The 24,935-nt window shown below is 48.1% G+C and overlaps 2 protein-coding genes across 3 annotated transcripts in view; both read right to left on the minus strand.

The window, feature by feature from the left end:
- Pla2g4f (phospholipase A2 group IVF) overlaps positions 1–4,569 on the minus strand; it is a 16,831-nt gene extending 12,262 nt beyond the window's left edge. For both annotated transcript variants that reach the window (XM_052723434.1, XM_052723433.1), the window contains exons 1-5: positions 2,266–4,569; positions 1,404–1,476; positions 632–768; positions 427–555; positions 87–127 (exon numbers count right to left, since the gene is read on the minus strand). In XM_052723434.1, coding sequence (XP_052579394.1) covers positions 87–127; positions 427–555; positions 632–768; positions 1,404–1,476; positions 2,266–2,376 — 491 coding nt within the window. In that variant the 5' untranslated portion in view covers positions 2,377–4,569. The remainder of the gene's footprint in view (positions 1–86; positions 128–426; positions 556–631; positions 769–1,403; positions 1,477–2,265) is intronic.
- Positions 4,570–4,692: 123 nt separating this feature from the next.
- Vps39 (VPS39 subunit of HOPS complex) overlaps positions 4,693–24,935 on the minus strand; it is a 40,864-nt gene continuing 20,621 nt past the window's right edge. Inside the window, exons 11-25 of the mRNA XM_052723432.1 lie at positions 21,475–21,604; positions 17,305–17,447; positions 14,173–14,316; positions 13,572–13,713; positions 13,371–13,457; positions 12,849–12,922; positions 12,428–12,526; positions 11,484–11,601; positions 10,909–11,037; positions 9,668–9,770; positions 9,510–9,555; positions 8,609–8,758; positions 8,357–8,491; positions 7,756–7,847; positions 4,693–6,250 (exon numbers count right to left, since the gene is read on the minus strand). Of these exons, the coding sequence (XP_052579392.1) occupies positions 6,175–6,250; positions 7,756–7,847; positions 8,357–8,491; positions 8,609–8,758; positions 9,510–9,555; positions 9,668–9,770; positions 10,909–11,037; positions 11,484–11,601; positions 12,428–12,526; positions 12,849–12,922; positions 13,371–13,457; positions 13,572–13,713; positions 14,173–14,316; positions 17,305–17,447; positions 21,475–21,604 (1,668 nt within the window). The 3' untranslated portion in view covers positions 4,693–6,174. The remainder of the gene's footprint in view (positions 6,251–7,755; positions 7,848–8,356; positions 8,492–8,608; positions 8,759–9,509; positions 9,556–9,667; positions 9,771–10,908; positions 11,038–11,483; positions 11,602–12,427; positions 12,527–12,848; positions 12,923–13,370; positions 13,458–13,571; positions 13,714–14,172; positions 14,317–17,304; positions 17,448–21,474; positions 21,605–24,935) is intronic.

Genomic DNA, 24,935 nt, shown 5'->3' on the forward strand with positions numbered 1-24,935 from the left:
TCTCTGAAGCCACGCCTCCAAGGCAAATGAAGGACTGAGGACTGGCACTCGGAATAAACAGAGATACAGGCTCTCACTGGACTCACCTCTTTTCCAGAGTAAATGCCACTTGCAGCTCTTGTGAATCCTACATGGGGGTGAGCAAGGCAGCAGCTTTCACAAACCTTCAGAAATCTCAGGGACTGCTCCTGCCTCCCACCTGTGCTGAGCTCTAGGGCCTAGGAAATGAGTCTGGTACGGCACCTCATAGGCACAGGGGAACAGTAGTGTTTCTAAGAGAAGCTTCATTCATTCAGAAATATGTGCCATATACGGTTCCAGACTTAGCAAGGCCAAACCAAGATGGCTGCTTGTCAGTGGCTTAGGGGTAGGGGTGGAGGGGTCCTCTCCTGAGATTTACTTACTGCTAACCCAGGTAGACCTCACCTGCTGGTTCAGAGAGAAGTTGTGTGTATGAGGCTGGCCAGGCTGGAGATTACTCAGATCAAACAGAAGTACGGAGAGTTGGTCACTGTCCAGGACATCCTTGTCACAAAGGGTAAGCTCCAGGACATTCTGGGGATAGGACTGAAGGATCAGCATTGTGGAGGAACTCATTGGCCTCCATGCCCAGTCCTTTACTGGCCTGTACCTTCACAGCACCATGGATCCGATAATAGAAGGTCTCATTCCACTCTGGGTCACTACAGTTAGTCACTGTCCTTGTCTGGGTGGGGCTAGGAGAAGCTGTGGGCAGCCACAGTTGGACATAGCAGTCAGCTTTGGACACTGCAGGTAAGAGGGGAGAGGACTTGGCATCAAACTCTTCCTGTTGAAAAGGTTCCCCAGAGGAGGCTGCGCTTGGAGACAAAGGAGCAAGGGGACAGGCTACCTGCCTAGGGCAGATGAGGGAGCTTTGGTGTTCCCAGCTCCATCTTAGCCAGCTCTGCCTCCCACTCAACTGACAAGAAATCCTGCAGCAGCAGCCACAGTTCAAAACATCGTGTGGCAGCACAGACCATTGGGTAACTCCTTGAAATTGCCTGATTCAGGCAGTAAAATTCTGTGCCCTGTGTGAGCACCACCAAAGTTCCCGGAAAGCAGGCATTGATGTGTGGTAACATGAGCCTAATACACCCTCACACAGCCTCTTAGGGTCAGGAGGAGGCTGGAGTCTACACGACTCACCTCTCCAGTGCCACCCTGTCCCCCGCCCCCCCATTTGTGCACCCCACACCAGGGCAGCCTCCCTTGATAGTCAACACCAACCCTTCACTCTACTTCAAGTCTACTTCAAGTGGGTATTTGTACACACACACACACACACACACACACACACACACACACACACACACACACAAACACACACACAGCCCTGAGAACACCCTAGAGAAAAGGAGAAGGTGGAGGTGAGGCTCACTCACACAGATCGGTGTGCTGGATGTTTCTGGCCCTCAGCACTTTCACCTGAAGGTCGTAATATGGGTGGGTTTCTCGCTGAAACAACAGACCCCCAGGGACTCAGTTCCAGGAAGCCAGGAACAGCCTGATCTCCTCTCTCCAGTGTGTTCTGGCTCCTTTTCTCTCTACTGTCCCACCACAGAGCTTGCCTGGTCCAGGGTCACTGATGCTCCTGTGGCAGGAGCTCTGGGAAGCTTTTGCAAGGCCCAGGGTGTTGGGTGGTCAGAATTGGTGAGGAACCTGGATCTGCTCAACGCTAAGCTAGTTAGGTTTTATGACGGCCAGCCTACAGCTGCTCCGTCCACGTGGTCTGAGCTCTGGGATAATGTATTGAAGGTTAAACATTAAAGAGAAAGCCAGAGCCCACCACACCTATGGGCTTGCAGGCAAGGACTGGAAAACCAATCAGAGGTGGGGAGTAGGAAGGTGAGAAGCGGTCACCCAGCTTGTACTAGTCTGACAAGTTACTAAATTGAAGATTGGCTTCAAAAAAGATAATACCAGATTGCAGCCTTCTGGGCGTCAGTCTCCCTCCCGGAACCCCAACCCCCCATCCCTTCTCTCCACAATGGGTTATATGGCCGTCCTGCACATTCCTGGCAAACCAACCAAAAGCATCGGTCACAGGACTTGCCATCATTTCTTTTTGGAGATCACTTTCAAGAGCCAAGGCCTTGGCCCATCCCTCTAGTCTGAGCTTTTCCAGGTTGTCTGTGGTATGTTCCACCCTAAATCAAAGCCCAGAGCGGTGGCTGGCTTAGTCCCCACAGGGCACCATCTCCCAGGTCTGCAGTCAACACTGCCCAAGTGAGATGAGTGAGTTACCTGCCAATGCCTCCATTGCGGTCCCCTCTTCTCTCTCTTCCGCAGCAGCACTGCTCCAAGAAGGGGCAGTCCCTTGCCTGCCAGCCACTTTTGCCAGAGGGTCCCGGGCATGGCCAGCAGCCCGGGTCCCAGCAGAGAGAGTGCCTGCTCTCCTGAGCCACCCTCTCTCTGGCTACACTCACTGTAGCTCAGGTCTGGCAGGCAGCACAGGATGGGGAGGGTGGAGCAAGCCTGTGCTGAGGACTTGTACTGGGTGGCCACAGGCTGGAGGTGGGGTTGGAAGTGCTCCAGGAAATGAGTGGTGCCTGCTTTCCCCAGGCAAGAGGCAAGTTGGTCCCTTTCCAAGAGAATCTTGGGGTCCTGCTTAGCACTCTGGTCCCCAACCCAGGCCCTGCCTAACTGAGCTAGTTGTGGAAAGCAGACACCAAGAGCCTCACACCACCCTCACCCCTTGCCATGGTCCTGTTTAGTGGGTAGGGCAAGAGCCGAGGCATTCCTGTTTCCAACTAGTCTGCATTAGCAGAAGTTAGGAGGTGACAGAATCAGGGCTAACCTCCTCTAGCTGCCAGAAATCCTCACACTATTCCTTCTCCAAGTTCCAATTTCCCCACAGCTCTTGAGGAGAAGTACGGAAATCTCTGGTTCAGGGTTTCATGGAGACTCCGAGACATTTTATCTCTTTTGGCCTCCCTGTTATTCCCTCAACACAAAGGGCCTGCTGCACACTCTGAATGTACTATGCTCAAAGTCACCCCTACCCTGGGAAGATTCACTTCATGACTCCCTTCCTGATGGAAGTGCCTGGTGATTCAGGCAGAGGCAGGGACATGGCCAGGCAGTATAAATAAGGACAGGAGAGAGGCGGGCCTCCCCGACCTTAAACGGCCAGAGGCAAAGGCTTTAAAGTGTTCATGACCATGAGTGGGAGCCTGCAGCTGCGCCTGTATCATCTCCTTCCCTGTGGACCACAATCATCTAGGTGGCTGGGTAGGAGCAGTCGCTGGGAAAAGAAGTTTCTAGGAGACTGAACTGTTGGGAGATCCCTTTCATCTCTTTAACCACAACACTTTCCTAGATCTAGAGGTGGTGGTACATGGAACCCCAGCATATAGCATTCTGAGTCAGGAGGCTGACTTGAACTCAGCCATATGACACCAGCTCGAGGGACAAGATGAGACCCCTATCTCAAACAATCAGGTGATCACCACTGTCTTGCCCCAAACATACAGCTGGAGGCTGAAATGACATCTACCAAGGTGAATCAACTCTCAAACAGGCAGGTTCAGACCAGAAATTCCAGATCCAAGGGTGATGTAACTGCAATGGCCTGATTCACCTCCTGTGGATTCTGAAGTTGATCTGACTCAGAGATCTGAATCCAGCCTCCTTGCTGATCTTGTGGATAAGTAAATACTCCTGAATCCACATGAAGCCCTGGCCCTGGGCAGGAGGGGAACAGTATTAGCTGGTTGAGTGTTTTCTGGCTTAAACCACATTCTCCTCTTGGAAGCCATTTCCCCATACCCCAACCGACACACCTCAACTCAAAGTTCTGGATGATTCTCATTGGCAGAGGATCTACAGAATGGCCAGACAGCTCAAGGAGGGGACATTACCAAAGGACCAAATTGTCATTTGAGAGCTGGGCAAAATGAGTCAACTTTACTTTTCAAACAGGGTCCCTCACTCCTACCAACTCCACATCCTCACAGGACCCTTCTGGCCACAGTGAACTTTAAGAAGAGGCACAAAGCAATGCTGTGTTAGACATTTAGATTGTATAGAACTCCAGGGTTCTCAGAGTGAAGATGGGAATACAGAATTCCAGGGTTCCCAGTGTGAAAATGGAAATACAGAACTCCAGGGTTCCCAGAGTGAAGATGGGAACACAGAATTCCAGGGTTCTCAGTGTGAGGATGGGAACACAGAACTCCAGGGTTCCCAGAGTGAAGACGGGAACACAGAACTCCAGGGTTCCCGGTGTGAAGACGTGAACACAGAACTCCAGGGTTCCCGGTGTGAAGACGTGAACACAGAACTCCAGGGTTCCCGGTGTGAAGACGGGAACAGTCTGGCATGCGGAGTCAGCCATACACCCACAGCCACACCCGCTGGCACCAGATGGAGGCATTCGTGTAAGGACTGTTACTCTGATTTTCTTTTTTTTATACTTACCATCTTATCCTCTCTTCTTAGCTAAACTATTCCCCCCTTATTAACATTTCCATTGAAGTCTTCAGAAGGAAAACAGGCTCAAGGAGACTTAGTTTCTTGCTCATGTTTACTGAGGAGCAGCCCTCCATCAATGTCAGGCCGGAGCTGCTCCCGCTCCCCTCCCTAGCCCTCTATGGAGTTTGGGAAAACAGACTTCCTAGTCCTGGGAAGAAAGGATGGAGTTTGGGAAAACAGAATTAAGTATGCACACCATCCAGGAGAAAACACAGGCTTTATTCTACTGCTTCAAATACAGTTCGTGAGAAGGGATGCTACAAGCCTACCAGGTAAGAGGACAGGGCTCATATGATGGGGCAAGTTCCTGTCCTGTGGGGAGCTGCCTGGCACCCCAGTGCTGCTCCTGAGAAGTGTATTTTAAGCTGGTGCAGATGGGATCATGGGCAGCACTGCTCATTTTTATTTTTAAATTTTATGTGTATGGGTGTTTTGCCTGCATATATGTCTGTGCATGTGTGTGTGCCTCCAATGCCAGAAGGCCCTGCATACCTCGTGCAGGCTCTGGACACGCTCAATAGAGGCAGCAGTGAGTGCACCTGCTCCTGCATCACTCCTTGCCATTCCTCCACGCCTCACAAACACGTCTCACCACTGTGAGTTTCTGGTCAACTGTTTGTTCCCTGTGTGCAGTGGAGACCCACACAGCCACCCTATCCTAGAGCAATCCTCCAGTCTTGAACAAAAAGGGGGTCAGGGAACGACGATGGCCATGAAAGCAACAGGACAGAAGGTGGCTAGGGAAGAGGAAGATGCTCAAAGCAGGGAGAGCTCATCCACCAAGGCTCAACAACCTGTCCAAGCGGCTGGGGAGTGGCTGGAGCAGGCACTTCTGCAGACATCCTGCCTAGGAGACCACATACCCTGTGCAGTGCTGGCCAGGGAGTACCAAAGCCTACGCCCGCAGACTTGTGCTCTCTCACGCACCTTCGTAGAAAAGTTCAGCTACTGAGAACCTTCATACAACACACCTGACAGCTGCTTCTCCGTACACTCCTGGAAACCCACACTGTGGCTTCCCCCTTTACCTCATTTAAATATGGTCACTCTCTCCCCTTCAGTCTGTAGAGTGGGAGAGCAAGCAAGAGAAGAAATTAAGGAGCAAAATAAATAGTGAGGAAAAGGAGACTGAAAACTAAAGGGAGAGCAGGGAGGATACTTAGCAGGACGCAGGGCACAGCCCCTCGGAGAAACCACTGGCAGTACAGACAGGGAGCCTGTTCGGTCAGTGGGGCGGAGAGCTCCAGTACCAGCTCCCATGGGACTCTCCAGGCTGCCATGCTGGGGGTGCAGTGTCTTGTGAAGCTCTATAGTTATCGTAATAGAAAACTCTCAGTCAACAACCCCATGGGTACAAACACTTGAGATGAAATCTCCTTGTCCAGGTAATTGGTATATGAAGGCAAGATGGTGCATTTCCTCCTGTCCAAGCAGGGTTAAATTCCTGGAATTGTCTGCAACGTAACAGTGTAAGATAGAACTAATCTTTTTCTAGAAAAAAGCCAGCAATACCAGGTCACAAGTCCAGTTAATCCGGAGGTGCTCCAGGGAGCACGGCAGCCAGCAACATCCAAACGAGGGAGACCTTGGTGGTGGTAATCCCTGGCTCCTAATATGGCTGCTCCTTTGACTCTCTGGGAAAGCCGAGCTGTCCACTGCTGAGTCCTCGGGATGCTGGGCTCAGGTGTCGGCCGAGTTTACCTCTTTGGAACAGAAGTAGTGCACAACCACTCCATTTGGGTATCTTGCAAATGCACTGTGTGGAAGAACAGCTTAGAGGTGAGTGATGTTTTAATTGTCTCCTCCAGTACCTGCAAGAGGCACCATCCCCAGGAGCCACCCAAACCCCCAAAACAGCCTATGCCAATATCTCTGGAACGCTGTGGTACCACTTCTTCAAACAATCAGAGCATGAACTATACAACATTAAAGTACCTGCAAACATTTTTGTTACTCCACCAGCGCAGGGTTGGGGGTTTGGGTCAATGGTAGTTTGACCCTCAGTAGCATTATCAACCAACTAACCAACCAACCAGCCAGGCAAATAAATGGGCAAACAAAAAGCCAATGTAGAACATGTGCCCATGGTTTGGCGCTGGGGGATGATGTTCAGCGGAACATGTTTTGGGCTAGTTCTAGTGAATGACAGCAAGTCAAGCCTCTGCAAAGAAAAGGACTCTTCTAGCCAAGTAAGAGGCAGATCATGCTCCTTCCAGGCAGGGGGCTGACTCTCGGGCATGTCTCAACACAGAATAATCATGGCTCAGGAGGTGGCTCAAGTCCTGAGACAGCAGGTTGAAAGATCTGCTGTCCTCCCTCTGGAGGCTCATCCTTTCTATCTGGCATGGTGGGAGAGGCCTGGAATCCTAGCACTGGGGTGTGGCTGAGGCAGGAGGGTTGATTCAGAGTTCCAAATCAGCCTGAGCTACCCAGGCAGCCCGTATCTCAAGAAGACTTTGTCTCTCATCTTCTTACTGACTCTCTGGCTCCATTGTTCATTTTAGCTACCTGAGGAAGAGAGGCTTCTGGGTGAGAGTTCAACAGCTCTGCGCCATATGCCAGGTCTTTAAATTATTGAAGCTTTTCCCCAAAAGATAAGATGACTTGAGCCGGGCGGTAGTGGCGCACGCCTTTAATCCCAGCACTCGGGAGGCAGAGGCAGGCGGATCTCTGTGAGTTCGAGGCCAGCCTGGTCTACAAAGTGAGTTCCAGGAAAGGTGCAAAGCTACACAGAGAAACCCTGTCTTGAAAAACAAAAAACAAAAAACAAAAAAAAAAAAGAAAAAAGATAATATGACTTGGTCTCTCAAAGCTCAAGAACTCAATGATACAGACAGCTTCTCTCCATGGTGGGTGTGAGGTTAGTGCTGTCCATGTGACAGAATCTAGAATCACCCAGGACTTGGGCCTCTAGACATTCCTGTGGGGGATTATCTTGATTTCGTTAACTGATGTGAGAAGACGAATCTTGACTGTGAGTAGGACTATTCCCTTGGTAGGGTCTGTGGAAAATGGAGAGGTAGAGCTGAGCCCTAGGAAGCATTCACTACTCTCACTTTCTTGACTGTGGAATGCAAAGTGACCAGCTGCCTCAAGCTCCTGCCTCTGTCTGCTAACCAGAATAAACTTTCTCCCTCAAGCTGCCTTTGTTGAGTACTTTATCACAGCAACAGGGTCAGAAACTCAGGGCAGAAATCTACCCTGCATCTCCACTCTCAGGGAACCCCATCTGCCCCATCTGCTGCTCAGGAGGGGGCTCACCTGTTCCCAATCTTCTTCTTGCACACCATGCACACCTTCTCCTCAGTGATGATGCATTTCACCTGCTGGTGTAAAATCCGCTCTTCCTGAACCTGGAAGAAATTGGAGAAGTTCCATGTCCAGGTGTAGAAACAGAAAGTAGAAGTTGGCATTGTTTGTGTCTTTAGTTTACATAGATTCCACTAAATGCCATACTGACTGCTGGATCACTTGAGCTATGTGCTGCCTTGATGACAACAGGTATGTGAAAACTGTCCCAATTAAAACCCAAAGCCCTTCAGGCGGTGGTGGCGCATGCCTTCAATCCCAGCATTCAGGAGGCAGAGGTAGGTGGATCTATGTGAATTCAATGACAGCCTGGTCTACAGAGTAAGTTCCAGGACTGCCAGAGCTGTTACATAGAGAAACCCTGTCTCAAACAACCAATCAGCCAACCAACCAACAAACCAACCATGCAACCAACCAACCAACCATCCAACCAACCAACCAACCAACCAACCAACCAACCAACCAACCAACCAATCAACCAACCATCCCACCAACCAACCATCCCATCAACCAACCAAACCGCAAAGACCACCCCAGTGTGGAAGGCCCATACCCTCAGGAACTCAGCATGGAGAAGGTTCTTGAGCACTTGATTGAACCGTTTCTTTTGTGCGTTTTCTTCTAAAACCTTTTCTAGAAAGATGCGTATGTCATTGATCTGAGTGTTTGCTGGCAAAAGGTTGATCGCCTGGGGCAGAGACAGGATGGAGACAGGTTAGGGAGATCAGGAGTGAGACCAGGCAAAGCTTGTACCTGCCCCCTTCCCAGCCCTATTCCCACTGCTGCTCCATCGGCAGCCCCTGACCTTGGTGGTGTCCAATTTGCTGTAGTGTAGCTCGAGGACCTGCAGGGCGGCCTGGAGGTTGGCCTGAGGCTCCAGGAGCTCCAGCTTGATTGGCCCCAGGCAGTGAATGCTGGGGGGGGACAGGTACATCCGAAGCAGGGACAGATATACCTGTTCCAGAGATACAGACATGCATGTCAGGCTAACAGCAGCAACCCTCCTGGAACCCTCACGCCCTGAGCCTCCCTGATGATTAGAAGGCTGGTCGACAGCAACCACTGGCAGGGAGCACTCCAAACTCATCACTTTCTCCTTAATTTCTGGCAAAGTCAAACAGCCAAATGAGGATGCTGATATTGCTCTTTCCCTGAATGCCTCGTATCTGTTTAATGTTATACCATTCACAGAAAATTAACACTGAAAAATACCCTAAAGAGGCCTCCTTTTCTTATGCTTTGAAGGCTGAGAGCTTGGCCATATTTCTGACTGGTTCCAGGGCCACAGGGTCACTCCATTCTAGCACTCTTAACATGTGGGGCCAGATACTTCTTTGTCACTGAAGCTGTCCCATGCATCTCTGGACTTGTCATTGAGGCTGTCCCATGCATCTCTGGCCTCTAGCCCCAGATTCCCACCCCCACTTCCGGTCACACCAATCACAAATGTCTCGTGATACTGATGAATCAATGTATAATCAGACCCTTCCTCTGAGATGGGCCAATCCACATTAATCATAAGTAAGCCAGGACATATGGTAACTCAGTTTCTTTCCCAGAAAACATGCACTAACAATCATTTAGTGCACTGACATATTCCGTGTCTCGGTGATTGATACAAGCGCCACTTGTGGCCACACTGGATGAGTGGGGTCTGCTAAAGTGACAGAAGTGCATATGCTCCCTTGGTCACAGCTGCTACTTACATCTTTGTTGCCTTCTTTGTTTTGGTCGTAGTGTTTGTGGCAGTACCTGCAAGGGAGGAAGTGGTGAGAGCAGGCGGGAGGGACTCCACCGAAGGTGGCCATGGTGCTGCTATGGTAACCGACGAGGGCCAGCAGGGAGGAGAGCGGGGCTGACTTACTCCTTAGCCATCTTTGTGTCCTTCAAGACGTGGACGTAGATGAAGAGAGCCTGTTCATGCTTCCCCATGCGTCCCAATAGGAGAGCTCTTTCTTCTAAGAGGCCTAGGGGAGGAAGGACTTCAAGTAGCTGCCACTGTCATTGCATGTGCACAGAGGAGGGACAAAGCAACGCCAGGAAGGTAGACTGGGGCAATGCAAGAACGTCAGAAAGGACTGGGGCGGAGAGTGGCCAGATGGCCCAGTAGGTAACGGCACTTGCTGCCAAGTCTGATGAGCTGAGTTCAATCCCCAGGCCTCGGACAAGGTGTCCTTTGACCTCTAGATATGTATCATGGCACATACATACACAAACAGGCAATAAATGGAATAAAAAATATAAAGAATAATAAATGGAGAGAAGTTAAAAAACAAAACACCAAACCAATCCTCCAAAAACAAAAAATCCAAACAAAAGAAAGGGCTGGGGTCCAGCTCAGAGGTAGAGTGCATGCTCAGCACATGCAAGGGTTCAATTCCAAGCGCCAAAATACTAAAAACATAATGAAAAAAAAAATGGCAGAAAATACTATTACCTTTTATAGAAAGGGAGAAAGCTATCTAAGAATTTTTAAAGGAGAAGGAAGCTAATTTAGAAGGTACTGTATTAATTCTTCCCCATCTTTTTTTTTTTTTTTTTTTGTAGATAGAGTCTCATGTGGCCCTGGCTGTCCTGGAACTCACTCTGCAGACCAGGCTGGCCTCAAACTCACAGAGATCCACCTGCCTCTGCCTCCCAAATGTTGGGATTAAAGGCATGGGCCACCAGGCCTGGCCATATCTCACCCTTGTAACAATCATTCAAACTGAGTAAGGACACTCATCAAACAGCCAAGTTTTTATAGACTGGGCACTCAGGGAAGGTGAGGCAAAGACTTGGTGTTGGCGTTCACAGAGCTAACGCCAGACAGGCTTATCTTTTTCCTCAATGAGTCACGACAGGTTACAAGAAGTACTCAACAGTGAGTTCCAACAAGAACTCTTTCTAAAGCAACAGATGATAATCTACAAATTAGCACATTGTTCACACCCAGAGTCTTCTCTCAGCCTTAGCAAAAAAGTGATGTGGAGGAACAGGAGCACAGGCCCGGAAGCCTGGGCCCTCACACACTCACCTTTGAGGGCTGGAGGCAGCAATAAAGCAGAGATGAGTCTCTCCATTGAACTTACCTGAAACAGCTCTGGCTCTAAGCTAGACACTCACCATCAAAGGGAAAATCACAGATGAGCCGGCCTGGTTCATAGTAGCTGGAAATCTCCAAGAACATGAGCAGCTTCTGTCGGTATTCTCCCAGCTCACCCATTTCCTCTCCAGCGGGGACGGGATTTTTGCCTTTGAAGGGGAAACCAAGCTCTACATGAAAGGATGCTGCTAAGCAATAATGTGGGGTCAAATGAGGGGGATGGGGCTCAGTGATGTCACCCTGTGATCAAGGAAGGGCCTCCAAGGAGATTTCCCAGTAGTTCTTTTACTCCATAGTCTCTCTGGCCCTAACACACCAGTGTGACACCAAGAAAGGCTGTGAGCAGAGAAACATGTCTCTTAGCAGCACAGCTGTCATCTTGCAGACAGATCTGTCCTTCTGTCCCACCCGGGAGGACTCCAGAGATGCCCATACCCAGACCAGGGCTCCTGAGTTACTCAGAGTCTCTGACTTCCCTAAAGGCCCTCCTGCCCACAGAGAACGACAGGGCCCATCTCAGCACACTACACACAGGCAGGCACTGCTGTCTGATCCTTCAGGTCTGGGGCCACCTGCTTTGGATGGGCACTGGTACCTGTGGGCAGGGACAGAAGGTAGTCTTTCATCAGACTCTGCACTTTCTCACAGTACAGCTGGATCAGGCAGTTGTGGAATCGTGAGCCTGTTTCCTCCCACACGTGGATGATGTGCTCCTGAGAGGAATGAAGGGCATTCTCGTTGGCACCCTCCATGCTGTAGCCCATCTCCCGGTCTCCCTCTCAGGTCCCTAACTAAGCTGCAAGGATTACCAAGGGGCAGCTCTTCCAAACCACAAGCCCAGTGAGGTCAGGGAGGGTTTCTTCAATTTTCAATTGAAACTGAAACTCGCTCTGTAGACCAGGCTGGCCATGAACTCACAGAGATCTGCCTGCCTCTGCCTCCCAAATGCTGGGATTAAACGGCATCATTCTTGGTTCCCTCAGTTCTCTATTGATTGAGAAGTTTTTATTAAGAGCAGCATTCCTAGCTTGGTTCCTGGGACTGCTTTCCTCAAAGAAAGCTGAAATAACCATTCTCATATTCCCACCTATTGGAATTCTTGGCCACTCCCCCAGCTACATGACCGTGTGTGTGCTGGCAAGATGCTTAGTCATCCCAGGGCTTTGTGTCCTACAGAGTCTGTGCGCTGCGTGATCACGTAATCTATGAGCATGCGTGGCGTAGCTACGTAAGCCCATATGCGCATGTGTGTGGGGGATCCTATAATGGTAGGTTCCACTTATCCCTCCCTGCTCGTCCTGCACAGTCATCCCATAGACCTGTGCACCCCCTTCTATTCCCTTCCTTTAATAAACTCTGATAGTGGGTTTTGTTGCACCTCATGGCTTTTCTAGAATGGTAAACAGTGCCACTTAATAAATAACATCATCAAGACCCAAGTGACCCCCACCCTACCTGAAATCTGAACTGCCTAAGTGATCCTTATGTTCCTAGATCCTGGGTTTAAAGTCTTTTGGGACAAACAAAACTGTATCTCACCAGATAAGGAATGGCCAGACCCTTAAAATTCTCTATTAAGAAGTTGAGCACTCGATCTCGTGGCAAAGACTCCACCTCTGGGAGGTCTTCAGTGAATATCTGTTAGAACAAACATGAATTCTACAAGCAGAACCCCTGACTCAGGCCACAAACACACATGACTAAGTGTTGGGGCTTCAGACACTTTGAGGGGAAGGGTGGATAAGGTACCAGTAGCTGACTGATATATGGTGATCTAGGGGGGAACCTAATGGCCTTAGGACAAGGATCCTTCTACATATACAGTCTTGTCTCACATGTCCACTTTACCCTATGACTCCAAAGGACTGGGCAATTCACCCTCCTCCTGTATCTGTGGCTCTTTCATATAATCTGGATCAACTGTGGCACCAGACAAATCCGGGGGGGGCCTATGATCTACCTTCAGGCCATCTTCTGGGAAGTCTCTCAGCACCCAGACCGAGTAGGAAAAAATCAAATGTAGATTTTCTGTGCCTTAAAGGAAGAGTAAGGTTTGTTAGCAGTAGACAAAAGTCAGGCCTGTCCAGTAAGATTGGAAGGGTAGGTGTGTAGGTATAGATTCATTTTGTGGACAAGACAGATCCAAGCACCAGCCATTCAGACCTGCTTGTCCCTCATGGTCTGTCCACATACTAAAGAGCTTCATGGTTCAATTATTGAATAATTAACGCTGGCAGAGGAACAGAACTGATGGAATACAAGGGAAGGGACTAATCAGACTCAGGAATGGAGGGAGACACAAATGGAAGCCACCTCCACCGTTCTTAAAAGTGGGGCTCAGGGCTGGATGTGGTAGCACATGCCTTTGATCCTAGCACTGAGGAGGCAGAGGCAAGTGAACCTCTTTAAGTTCGGGGCCAGCCTGGTCTACAGAGAGAGGCTCTGTCTCAAAAACCACCACCACCACCACCACCAAGCTCACCCAAGTGCTGCAGATACTGCACCGTCCTCTCGTGGCCTTTCAGAGGTGAGTTTGCTTTCTTGGACTGGTCCACTAGCACCTGCAGAGCTGGCCACAAAGCCCAAGAACAAACCTATGAGCCTCTTCCTCATGTGAGGTCCACGGGATGCTGCCCATATACCCAAGCACCGCCCCTGACTCCGGAAGCCCCCGTCCGATCACCTTTCTCATGGAGCCCCTTCTTCTCGTACAGGATGATCAGTTCACTGTACTTGTGAGCCTTCTTCAGCACGTGCTCACTTTCCTCGATGTGACAGTGGTTGTTCTCCAAGCGCAGCAAGGGAGCCACCAGGGCCACGTTCGTCTGTCGGGGAGATAGGATGCTGACACAGGATCATGTGGAGCAGCAGCAGAAGCTCTTCCTGGAAGCCCCACCCTTCGCTAGCCCAGGCCTGGGGCCCCAAGCTCAAAGGCCCCACATAACAAGCATAGGAAAGCAAATGGTCCTTGTTGCAGAGTGATAAACGGTGGCCTTCAGGGCATTTTTATACATATGTCTCAATGTTCTCGGGGAAGCAAAGTGGTTACTTTCTTTGAGGTATTACTGTCCTTGTTGAGACTGTGGCACTAACTTCAATTTTACTAGCAAAGGAACCTCCCAAATGAATATCTTGCCTTATCCTCTTAAGCACAAAGGCATCATGCAAAGGCCAGGAGGTCTTCATCCTCCAAAATCTTACTCTTACTAGTGGAAATCTCCTACAGAGATCCCTGCAACATCCCTAGAGTTTGAGAAGAGGGGACTAGCATCCTGACAACTCACATGGAGGTAGCACTTGAGCAGGGTGGTGTCGATGATCTGTAGTAACTTCTTCTTGGACTTGATGGTGGGAGTGCCTTCCATGAGTGGGGAGGTGCTAGACTGGTGATCCGAGTCATTCAGCTTCTTTACCAACTGACTTCGTTTCTGTATGCGGCAAAAACATGGGGTCAAGGGCAGGACTCGATCTTCCTTTATCACCCGAGCTACTGAGTTAACTCTGAATGCCTCCAAATCAGCTCTTGTCCATCACTCAGATCTCACAGCAACATCATGTTTTGCCAGAGATCAAAAGACATGACTGTCACATTGCCACAGATCCAGTGATGATGGTGATGTACTCCTGCTTTGTTTCTGCAGAACTAGGGATCCAACTAAGGCCTTGTGCATGCCAGGCAAGCCTCTACCACAGAGCTACACTCCAAACCCCACTTGTTTCTAAGATTAGCTTTTGCCTGTTCTAAGACCTTATCCAGCTGGGTATAGGGGCACAGGCCTGTAATCACAGCTACTCAGAAAGCTGAGTGGAGAATTCAAGATCTCATGATCTCAAGCTTAACTTGGGCAATATATCGAGAACCCATTTCAACCTAAATGAATGAATAAAAGCAATCTTCAGATAGTGCAGCCATCTAGTTTGTACTTCTTTGTGTCTGCCATGGTCTTGTTTGGCAAAACACTGGTGCTGCCTAATTTCATGCAGCTCAGGGTCACTGCGAACAGGGAAGAAAGTGTGCTCTGCTTACTAAAGCTGAGATCACAGAAGCAGAAGGACACAGGCTTCTGGAAATATATCCCAGGAACCATTTTTCCTTGGTCCAGGGCTCCAGGTGTGAACAATGAGACAAGCCTGTGTGGTGCCTGCAGACTGCCAGTCAGAGCTGGGTATCCTGGAGCTCAAGGTCAAGGACACAGCATGTCCGAGATGCTGATCAGACAAGCTGACACTCACTGACCTGTGGGATGTTCTGTATGGCAAATGTGTGGCTGATTGGTCAATAAATAAATCACTGATTGGCCAGTGGCCAGGCAGGAAGTATAGGCGGGACAAGAAGGAGAATAAAGCTGGGAAGTGGAAGGCTGAGTCAGAGAGACACTGCCAGCCGCCATGATGAGAAACAGCATGTGAAGATGCCAGTAAGCCACGAGCCACGTGGCAAGGTATAGATTAATAGAAATGGATTAATTTAAGCTGTAAGAACGGTTAGCAAGAAGCCTGCCACGGCCATACAGTTTGTAAGCAATATAAGTCTCTGTGTTTACTTGGTTGGGTCTGAGCGGTTGTGGGACTGGCGGGTGGCAGAGATTTATCCTGACTGTGGGCCAGGCAGGAAAACTCTAGCTACACTGATCCTGAAGCAGAAGTGAGATGCAGCATTTCAATTCTCCCAGAGATACTTTTCAGAGCCCACAGGGATACCTGAAACAATATCTATAAAGTCTCTGACACAAATGCATACCCAGGAAATAAACAGGAACTACTCATGACAAAATGTGAGTTAAGAAATTTGAAAGAGGGCTGGGGACACAACTCAGTTGGTGAGTACTTGTCTAGCATGCACAAATCCCCAGCATCACATAAACTGGGTGTAGTGGTGTATGCCTGTAGTCCCAGGCAGGAGGATCAGAAGTTCAAGGTCATCCTTAGCTATATAGGGAGTTCAAGGTCATATTTGGCTACAAGAGATCCTATTTCAAAAAACTGAGCTTTAGGAAGAGGTAAGTTGTAGTGCTAACTTTAAACTTTCATTCATCTGTCTGTAATAATAAATAGAAAAAAATTAAACCATAAATGTATATTATAGAAGAATAATTATTGACAAGGAAGGACTTTCCCAAACTTTAAGCTTTAAACTATAAAACAGAAAATATACTTTGACTTTCATTGAATAAACAAATTAATAAAAACAAAATGGGCTGGAGAAATGGCTCAGTGGTTAAGAGCACAGGCTTTTCTTCAGAGGATGTTTGATCCCAGCATCCATATAAAGCTCACAATTGTCTATAATTCCAGTTCCAGGGCACCAAATGTCCTCCTGTCCTCTGCTGACACCAGGCATGCATGTATTATACGGACACACACATTACACAGAACAGCCATATACATAAAATAAAAATAAATAATCTTGCCAGGGGGTGGTGGTGGGCATGCCTTTAATCCCAGCACTCGGGAGGCAGAGCCAGGTGGATCTCTGTGAGTTCAAGGCCAGCCTGGTCTACAGATTTAGGACAGGCACCAAAACTACACAGAGAAACCCTGTCTCAAAAAAAAAAGTAACAAAAAAAAAAAAATCTTAAAAGAACAGGTAGAAGCTAGTTCATGAATACATATAAGAAACTAAACAAACAATACTAAAGTGTTGGTTACTTCTCTCAGGGAGAACTATGGATATTATGTTTCTTGTTTATATTTTGTTTTAGAGACAGTTTCAGTGTGTAGCTCTGGCTGTCTGGAACTCAGTATGTAGATCAATCAGGCTGGCCTCAAATTCACAGAGATTTGCCTGCCTTTGCCTCCAAAATGCTGGGATTAAAGGTGTGCACCACTATGCTCCTGTGGCTTATACTTTCTATGTTTCCCAAACTATAGGCATTTTCCCCCACCACACACAATTATGTATGGCATGAAAAGTTCATAATAATTAAGATTTACGCCTTTTAGGTCAAATAATAACTTACTGTGAACATGCTTCCTGATATGAGGATTTGATTTGAAACAAAACAGCCCCCACCCTTAACCAAGGAACTATGGATAGCTGTTGGCTTCTAGGGGAGCGAGTGTCAATTAAAGACTTAAAGGGTGTGGCTCCCATACCGAAGGAGTATATAGACAGCACAAATTGAGGACAATGGACTTTTCTTTAAAAAAAAGGACACAAAGTTAGGAGGAGGTTTGGGAGGAATTAAGGGTGAATACGATCAAAATACACTGAATTTCTCAAAGAATTCATAAAAGTATTTACAAGGCAAAATAAAAAAGCTCAATGGAACTATTAAGTTGGAGGCAGCAGCAGATGGCCCACCCCGGCTCCACAGCATTCACCTGTGGACCTCTTGTAGCCCTATCGTTGCTACAGAGAAGCAGGGATGGGACTCTGAGGCAGGGGCTCCCACGCACCTGAGTGTTAGGCCTACCTGCGTCAGGTAGTCAATGAGAGCCAAGTGAGCCTTCTCCAGTTCGGCACCAGAGAGTGTGGGCAGCGGGTTGGGGTACTGCAGCTGCTTCCTGTAGTCTGTGGGCAGCAGGTCAGGGTACAAGCCCATCACATGGGTGGGATCTATAAGAAAGGCAAGTGCAAAAATACAACATGACTATATGATAGCAAAGTGAGCCCCAGACCCATGGTTTATCCCTTATCTCATTTTTTGTTTTGTCTTGTTCTGAGACAGGGTCTATATAACCCTGGCTGGCCATGACTTTATTACATAGACTAGGCTGGCCTCAGATTTGTGGCAATCCTCCTGCTTCTGCCTCACAAGTGCTACAACTACAGACATACATAAGCATGTTTGGATTACCCCTCAACCAAGAAAATGAGTCTAAGTTCAGAAAAGCTTAATAAACCACTTAGTTATGATCTGAACACTATATGTCAATTTCATTAAAATGTCACCAAAAAGGCATGATTCACAAACACAGAATTAGAACTATCTATCAACTCTCTAAAAGAAGCAGATTTTTCAAAACTTGCAAAGAAAAAAAACTGGTATTTAAGTGAAAAAGACCAACTGTTGTGGAATATTTGTTTAACGAGGCAAAGATGTGTTACATTTGTTTATGCTGCATTTGTTTACTGATGTAAGAATGTGTGTTTAATTATACAAAGATGTGTTGCACCTGTGCCACCTTGCCTGCCTAAGGCACCTGATTGGTCTAATAAAAGGCTGAAGTCCCAGGCTTCGATCCCAGCACTGCAAAGTCACAAGGCCTTGCAATGTCACCTAAGGCCTATCCAACTCCAAGCTCCTTTGTGGCCTTCAAGGTCCTTGGAAATCTAGCTCCAGTGTATCTTTCTGCGGTCTGCCACACATCACCACACTGGGTCCACAGGCCACTGGACACAGGATGGGAGTTCTGTTGACTCCGTGGTTCTGTTGACTCCGTGGTTCCTTCACACTCCATTTTCTTCATTTTCAGGGCCCAGTCCACCTCTTCTTGCTTTGGTTTGGTTGCGGAGATAGGTTCTCAAACTCCACGTCAGGCTTGTTTGGCACTCACTATGTCGCCCAGGATGGCTTCGTACAATCCTACCATCTGAACTTCCCAGGTGCTGAGATGACACAGACGTCAGTCACCATGTCTGGCCTCACTTCGTCTTTCTGCTCCTGGAGAGCTCTATCACCCCCCCCCCCCCCAATGTTGAACCGAGCAGCTTCTCATGCAAGAACTTTGTGCACCTGTGACATGCTGTATTACCCTAGGAGCCCCGGACTGAGGGCAGAGCTGGCACTGTCAACATTTAGGTTTGCTTGGAGAGGAGAGGGTTCTGAGACCAGGGTTATGCCACACACTCAAAACCAAAACACATACATACAAGAACAAGGAAATGACATCCCTCATGCAGAGAAAGGACATCAGGCAGCTCTGCCCACTCCAGTGCTTGGCCAGTTCCTGAATTCCCAGGCACGCTTCCTACCTCATGCACATGTGCTGGCTGCTCCCTCAGCCTAGAATACTCTTACCTGGACCCCAGCATGACTCATGGAGGCACCGTCTATCAGGTGGTAACTAAAATGCCCTATTTGTAGAGATGCCTAACTACTTCATATTCAACTGCAGTCCAGACCCTCAGGACACAGGGCTGTGGTGACAAGGAGCCTATCAGTGAGACACAGAAGAGAGCGGCAGGACAGCGAACACAGACATCTGGATCCAGCCCACGCTGCATTGGGGGAAAGGTGTCCCGGGCTTGTAAACGGTATTTCAGCCACATGAGACTGTTCCCCACTGTGGCGTCTTCCTCTGGCTCACACCTAATGTGCCTCTACGTGGCTTCCTCACCAATGCCGTGCTCTCAAAGCCATCTTCGGCACGAGATTCCAGACTCACCTGAGTTTGGCTACTGTGAATTAGCTTATGTGTAGTTGCTAAAGTAGGAAATGATGTCATATTAGACAACAACCGCACTGGTCTGTGGGTATTCTCCCCTAGATCACTAATGTTCGGAAATGACCAAGAGTAGGCTGGCTCACAGCTCCAGATCAGAGCTTTAACCACACCAGACCTTAAGAAACAGAAAACAGAAAACTTCTGCTAAGCTAAGCCCTATGGGAAAGGTGCCAGTAGAGGTGAGGTACACAGCAAGCATGCAGGGCTCGGTTCCAAGCCTCAGCACTGGGGTGACATAGAACCATGGACCATTGCACCTGGCTTTTCTGCATGGCTTCTGTGGATTGCTATCAGGTCCTAATGCTTGTCATGGCCATCACCTGAAAAATCTGACCGAGCGATTTCTCCAGTCTCACCTCATTTCTCAACAGCAACCTATTTCCTTTCAGTGAGCTCTTTCTTGCACACTGTGTGTATTTGTGGTTGGAGGACTGACTGAGCTTTCACAATCAGAGGGCCCAAACCTCCTTCTCTAGACTACTACAGTCTGGAAATGACCTAATCTTGGTCATCAGATCCCTTCAACCCTGAGAAGGTAAAGCAAGGGTAATAAGTGTGGCACATATCCATCCCACATACTCCTCTCGTACAACGTGACTCCTCTCCCTAAAGAGGAGTCTGGTTTCCCTTGTCTTAAGCCTGTGATGACCCCTGTACAACAACACAATACAGCAGGCATGAGAGTCACAAAAGGACTGAGCTGTCCACTAAGGTATCCCAGATTACACCCTCTGGGAAAAGCCAGCTGCTCCATAACGCTTGCTCAGCTCCATGAAGACTCACTTGAGTAAGAACTGAGGACCTAGGACCCAGACAGTGCCAACTTGTCAGCCATGACAGTGAGTTCCCTTGGAAATGGATTGTCTAGCCGAAGACCTCCGGTGTTAGCAACTGATACACTGCAGTCAGTGACTTTTACAGGGGATGAAACACCATGGTGCTGGTAGGGGCAATAGCTAAGGAAATGGTTACATCAGAGCAGGGTCACCCAGTCTATTGTGACTATGCACTAATTTCTCTTCTCCTTCCTGCTTTGAAGGCATCCAGAGTTCCCTTTGGTACCATGCAAAACTGACCCATCAATTTTATGGGTCCCTCCAAGTACCACCTAATGATTCACTCAACTCTGTTCAACTGATCAGACTCTAGCGAACTTACTCAGAACTGATCTCCATTACTCAACCAAGAGTCCAAGTCACTGGCCAGGGAGGGATGTGGAAAGAGGAAGAAGAAGAGGTCAACAAAAGGATATGGAAGAAAGCCCAAGGGATGTAATAACAGCAACAGACACGCGGTGCAGTACTGCACACTGCTCTGATCACCCCACATATCCGCCCCAGAACACGAGGGAAGCGCTCACTGCACTTCTTTTATAGGTGTGATTTGTAGAGGAGAAAACTGAAGCAGGGAGTCCAGGGCTTTGATGAGCTCTGGCAGGCTGTACCAGTCACTCTTCTACTGCTGTCACATGACCAAGGCAACGGATAGAAGTGGCTTATCTGGCTGAATATTCTAGAGGGGTGTCTGTCCGGCAGGGGTAGCAACAAACAGCAGACATGGTGGCTGGGGCAGAAGCTGAGGGCTCACATCTTGAACCCCAAGTAGGAAGCAGAGAGTGAAAGTGAAATGTCAAGAGTCTTTAAATTCTCAGAGTTTGCCTCCAGTGAGTACTTCCTCCAGCAAGGACTCCTCCTAAGCCTTCCAAATAGCACCACCAACCGGGGACCAAATCTTCAAATATCTGTGCTATGGGAAACATTCTCACTCACACCACACAGACCAACCCCCATGGATCTGCTCCTCACCACCACACTCTACCAGAGAGGGAGGACGCTGAAGCACTGGCCTGTGCTGGCTCTCCACAATGACCTACTGTGGAGCCCAGAAACTTCTGTCCAGCCCTACATTCAGTGAATACTAGCCGATCATGCACCTTTGTTAGACTTGATGTCTGTTACCTCTCTTTAACTGAGGACAAAGACTTCTGGAAAACTGGAAGCCTGCTTTAATGGGTGAGACCACATTAGAGAGGGCAGGGCTATAAGTGTATAACCACTGCGGCCCCTCACAAGAGCTTGTTAGGCATGGAAGTCAACTGTGATGAGAGTGGGTCTCTTCTGCTTTCATTTCTCCCCATCTTCCCCACTCTCTTCTCCACGAGCAGTTCCTACCCCAAAGCCACACCTGCTTGTTACCTGTGCCAAGTTTAGCAAAGACCTGCATGGACTCATCAAAGCGCTTCTGGCAGAAGAGGTTGAAGGCATACAAGTTCTTAATGTGATGGATTTGCTGCTGCTTTTCACTGTCTGAGTCATCTTTCATTTCCTAAGAAAAGACAGAATAAAGAAAAGCTCATTCACTCTGCAAATATTTGCTCTGCTCATTCTAGGTGGTAAAACATCCTAGAAACCACAGGTGCTAAAATAAACTGGAAAGAGTAGCATGGCACGTGCCTGCACAGACTGCCTGAGGATCTTCTTTTAATGAAAACTTTTACTTCTTAAAACAACTGCATTAAAACCTGGCTACATAATTTTCAAAAAACTTTATTATTTTTTTTTTTTTTTTGGTTTTTCAAGACAGGGTTTCTCTGCACAGCCCTGGCTGTCCTGGAACTCACTCTATAGACCAGGCTGGCCTCAAACTCACAGAGATTTGCCTGCCACTGCCTCCCGAGTGCTGGGATTAAAGGTGTGCACCACCACTGCCTAGCTTAATTTTATGTGTATAGGTGTTTTGCCTGCATATATGTCTGTGTACCACATATATGCAGCGGAGAGCATCAGATTCCCTGGAACTGGAGTTACAGACAGTTGTGAGCTGTCATATGAGAGCAGGTAATCCAGCCTAGGTCCTCTGCAAGTGCAGCCAGTGTGCTTAACCTATCAGCCATCTCTCTAGCCTCTGGTTATAGAATTAAAAAATATATTTATTTTTATTTTATGAGTGTTTGCCTACATGTATGTATGTGTACGTATGCCTGGTGCCAGGAAAGCCAAGGAGAGGTTGCATGACAATCTTCACATCACACTGTCAAGTACCTATGCAATGAAAAATCACTAGCACTTCTACAGAGGGACTAACTAGTGTCCCTGAAGTCCATTAAGGCCATGACAAACAAGGGAAGAGGAAGAAACTGTCACAGCCTAGAGATCACCCATGGTACACGCTAATTAAATGAATGTGAATGCCAGACTTGATCCTGGTACACACATGAAAGGATGTTAATAAAAGGTGGCCAAATCTCATTGAGCCTAAAGTTATATTTAAAAACAAAATCTGCCAGGCAGTGGTGGTGCAAGCCTTTAATCTCAAAGGCAGGTGGATCTCTGTGAGTTCAAGGCCAGCCTGGTCTACAGAGTGAGTTCCAGAACAGCAGGAGCTTTTACACAGAGAAACCCTGTCCAGAAAAACAAAAACAAAAACAAATAATAATAATAAAATAAGTCGGGCGGTGGTGGCGCACGCCTTTAATCCCAGCACTCGGGAGGCAGAGGCAGGTGGATCTCTGTGAGTTCGAGGCCAGCCTGGACTACCAAGTGAGTTCCAGGACAGGCGCAAAGCTACACAGAGAAACCCTGTCCAGAAAAACAAAAACAAATAATAATAATAAAACAAAATAAAGCCCTTCTCAGAGGACTAGGGAGACAGACGGCTCAGTGGGCAAGGATGCTTGCTGTACAAGTCTGGACCTGAGTTTGACTCCTGGGACCCACGCAGAGGTAGGTGTTGTCCTCTCACCTACACATGTGTGCTGTCACACACATACAACTCACACATCTGCACACACGCAAAATTTTAAACTAATACATAACTACATAAATAAAATGCTTCTCGGTTCTTTCTCCCTCATCCTCTCTACTCATCCCCCGCTTCACTTCTCTACCATCACCCTAGTCCACTGCTGTCAACACACAGCTGCACCCACACTGTGTATCCAAGTCTTTCAAGCTTATTCCCAGATATTTATGACATACCCTCTGCTCAAGTCAGTAGGAACTCCAAATGTTATAAAGCTGCACCTCACTTGTTTTCACTTTTTCCCCTTTTCCATGTGTGTGTGTGTGTGAGAGAGAGAGACTGGGTGGCATGCATGTGTGTGTGCATGCAATGTGAGGTACTAGGTTGATGCAGGGAATTATCTTCAATCACTCTTCCACCTTATTCAATCAGGCAAGGTCTCTCAATCAAACCCAGAGCTGACTGATATGGCTAATCTTGCTAGCCAGCTTGCTCTACGGATGATCTGTTTCCACCTTCTAAGACTGAAATTATAGGCAGGCTGCCATATTTATCTTGGGCACTAGGCACACACACAAAAAATATTTTAAAAAAAAGATGAAATACTGGGGCTGGAGTGATGGCTCAGTCTGTAACGTACTTAAGGACCTGATTTCAAAGCCCCAGCACCCCAGTGAAAAGCCAGCCAGGTATAGCTATGCACAGCTATAATCCCTGTGATAGGAAGGCAGAGAAGAGGATCTCTAGGCCAGGCAGTTTAGCCAAACTGGTTATCTCCAGGTTTAAAAAATGAGGTAGAGAGTGACTGAGGAAGCCACTTAACATCAACCTCTATCACATGCTTACACAGGCACAACCACGCAGACCCAAGATGAATACAGAATGCTAATAAAAATACGAAAAAACGCTGACTCTCCTCAGCCACCAGAGAAATGCAAATTAAAATTACACTGAGACTCCTGCTTACCCTAGTCAGAACAGCAGCCATTAAGAAAATGAGTAACAACAGATGCTGGCAAGGGCGAGAACAAGAGGGAGACTTCATGCACTGCAGGCAGGAAAGCCAAGTCCAGCCACTACGGAGACCAGTGTGGAGGATCCTTCAAAACCATTACACTCAATCTTTCCCATGACCCAGCCTCACCACTCCTGGATATGGAGGGCTTCAAGTCAGCCTCTCCGAGAGACACTTGCACACCAGTGTCTACTACAGCCCCATTCACAACAGTGAAGTTATGGAACCGACCTAGATGTCTGGCAACAGAGGAAGGGCAAAGGAAATGTGGCATGTATACACAACCATAAAGAAGAACAAAGTTCTGTTATTTTCAGGAATATGGAGGCAACTGGAAATGATCAAATTAAGTGAGCTATGCCAGCCTCAGAAAGACAAACGTGTATACCCTTTTTCCTCATCTGTAGTGTGTGTGTGTGTGTGTGTGTGTGTGTGTGTGTGTGTGTGTAATATAGAAGTAAAACTGTCCAGAGAACAAAGGGACCCAGTGGGGGGGGGCGAGGAAAGGGAACATGGAGAACAGAAGGGCAGTGTACTCAACAGACAATATACACATGTAGGAAAGCTTGAAAAATTAGCATCTTAAAGTGGGATTTATAATTTAATTACAGAATTTACACACACAAAATAAAAGGTGCTGTTCAAAACAGCCATCATGGGCTGGAGAAATAACTCAGTCCATAAAGTATCTACAGAGCAAGCACAAGGACCCGGGTTTGATCCCTAAAAACCACAAAGAAAGGCTGGTGCAGTGGTATGTGCTTGTAATCTCAGCACTGGGGAGACAGAGAGAAGAGGCTCCCCAGGGCTTGGTGGCTAGCCAACCTAACTAATGAGCCCCGGGTCCCACAGAGACCCTATCGGGGGAAAAAACAACACTAACAAGGAGGATGGCTGTCC

The sequence above is a fragment of the Peromyscus californicus genome, unplaced genomic scaffold, assembly GCF_007827085.1.
Source record: "Peromyscus californicus insignis strain IS unplaced genomic scaffold, ASM782708v3 Scaffold_7__1_contigs__length_154581171, whole genome shotgun sequence".
Classification (NCBI taxonomy): domain Eukaryota; kingdom Metazoa; phylum Chordata; class Mammalia; order Rodentia; family Cricetidae; genus Peromyscus; species Peromyscus californicus.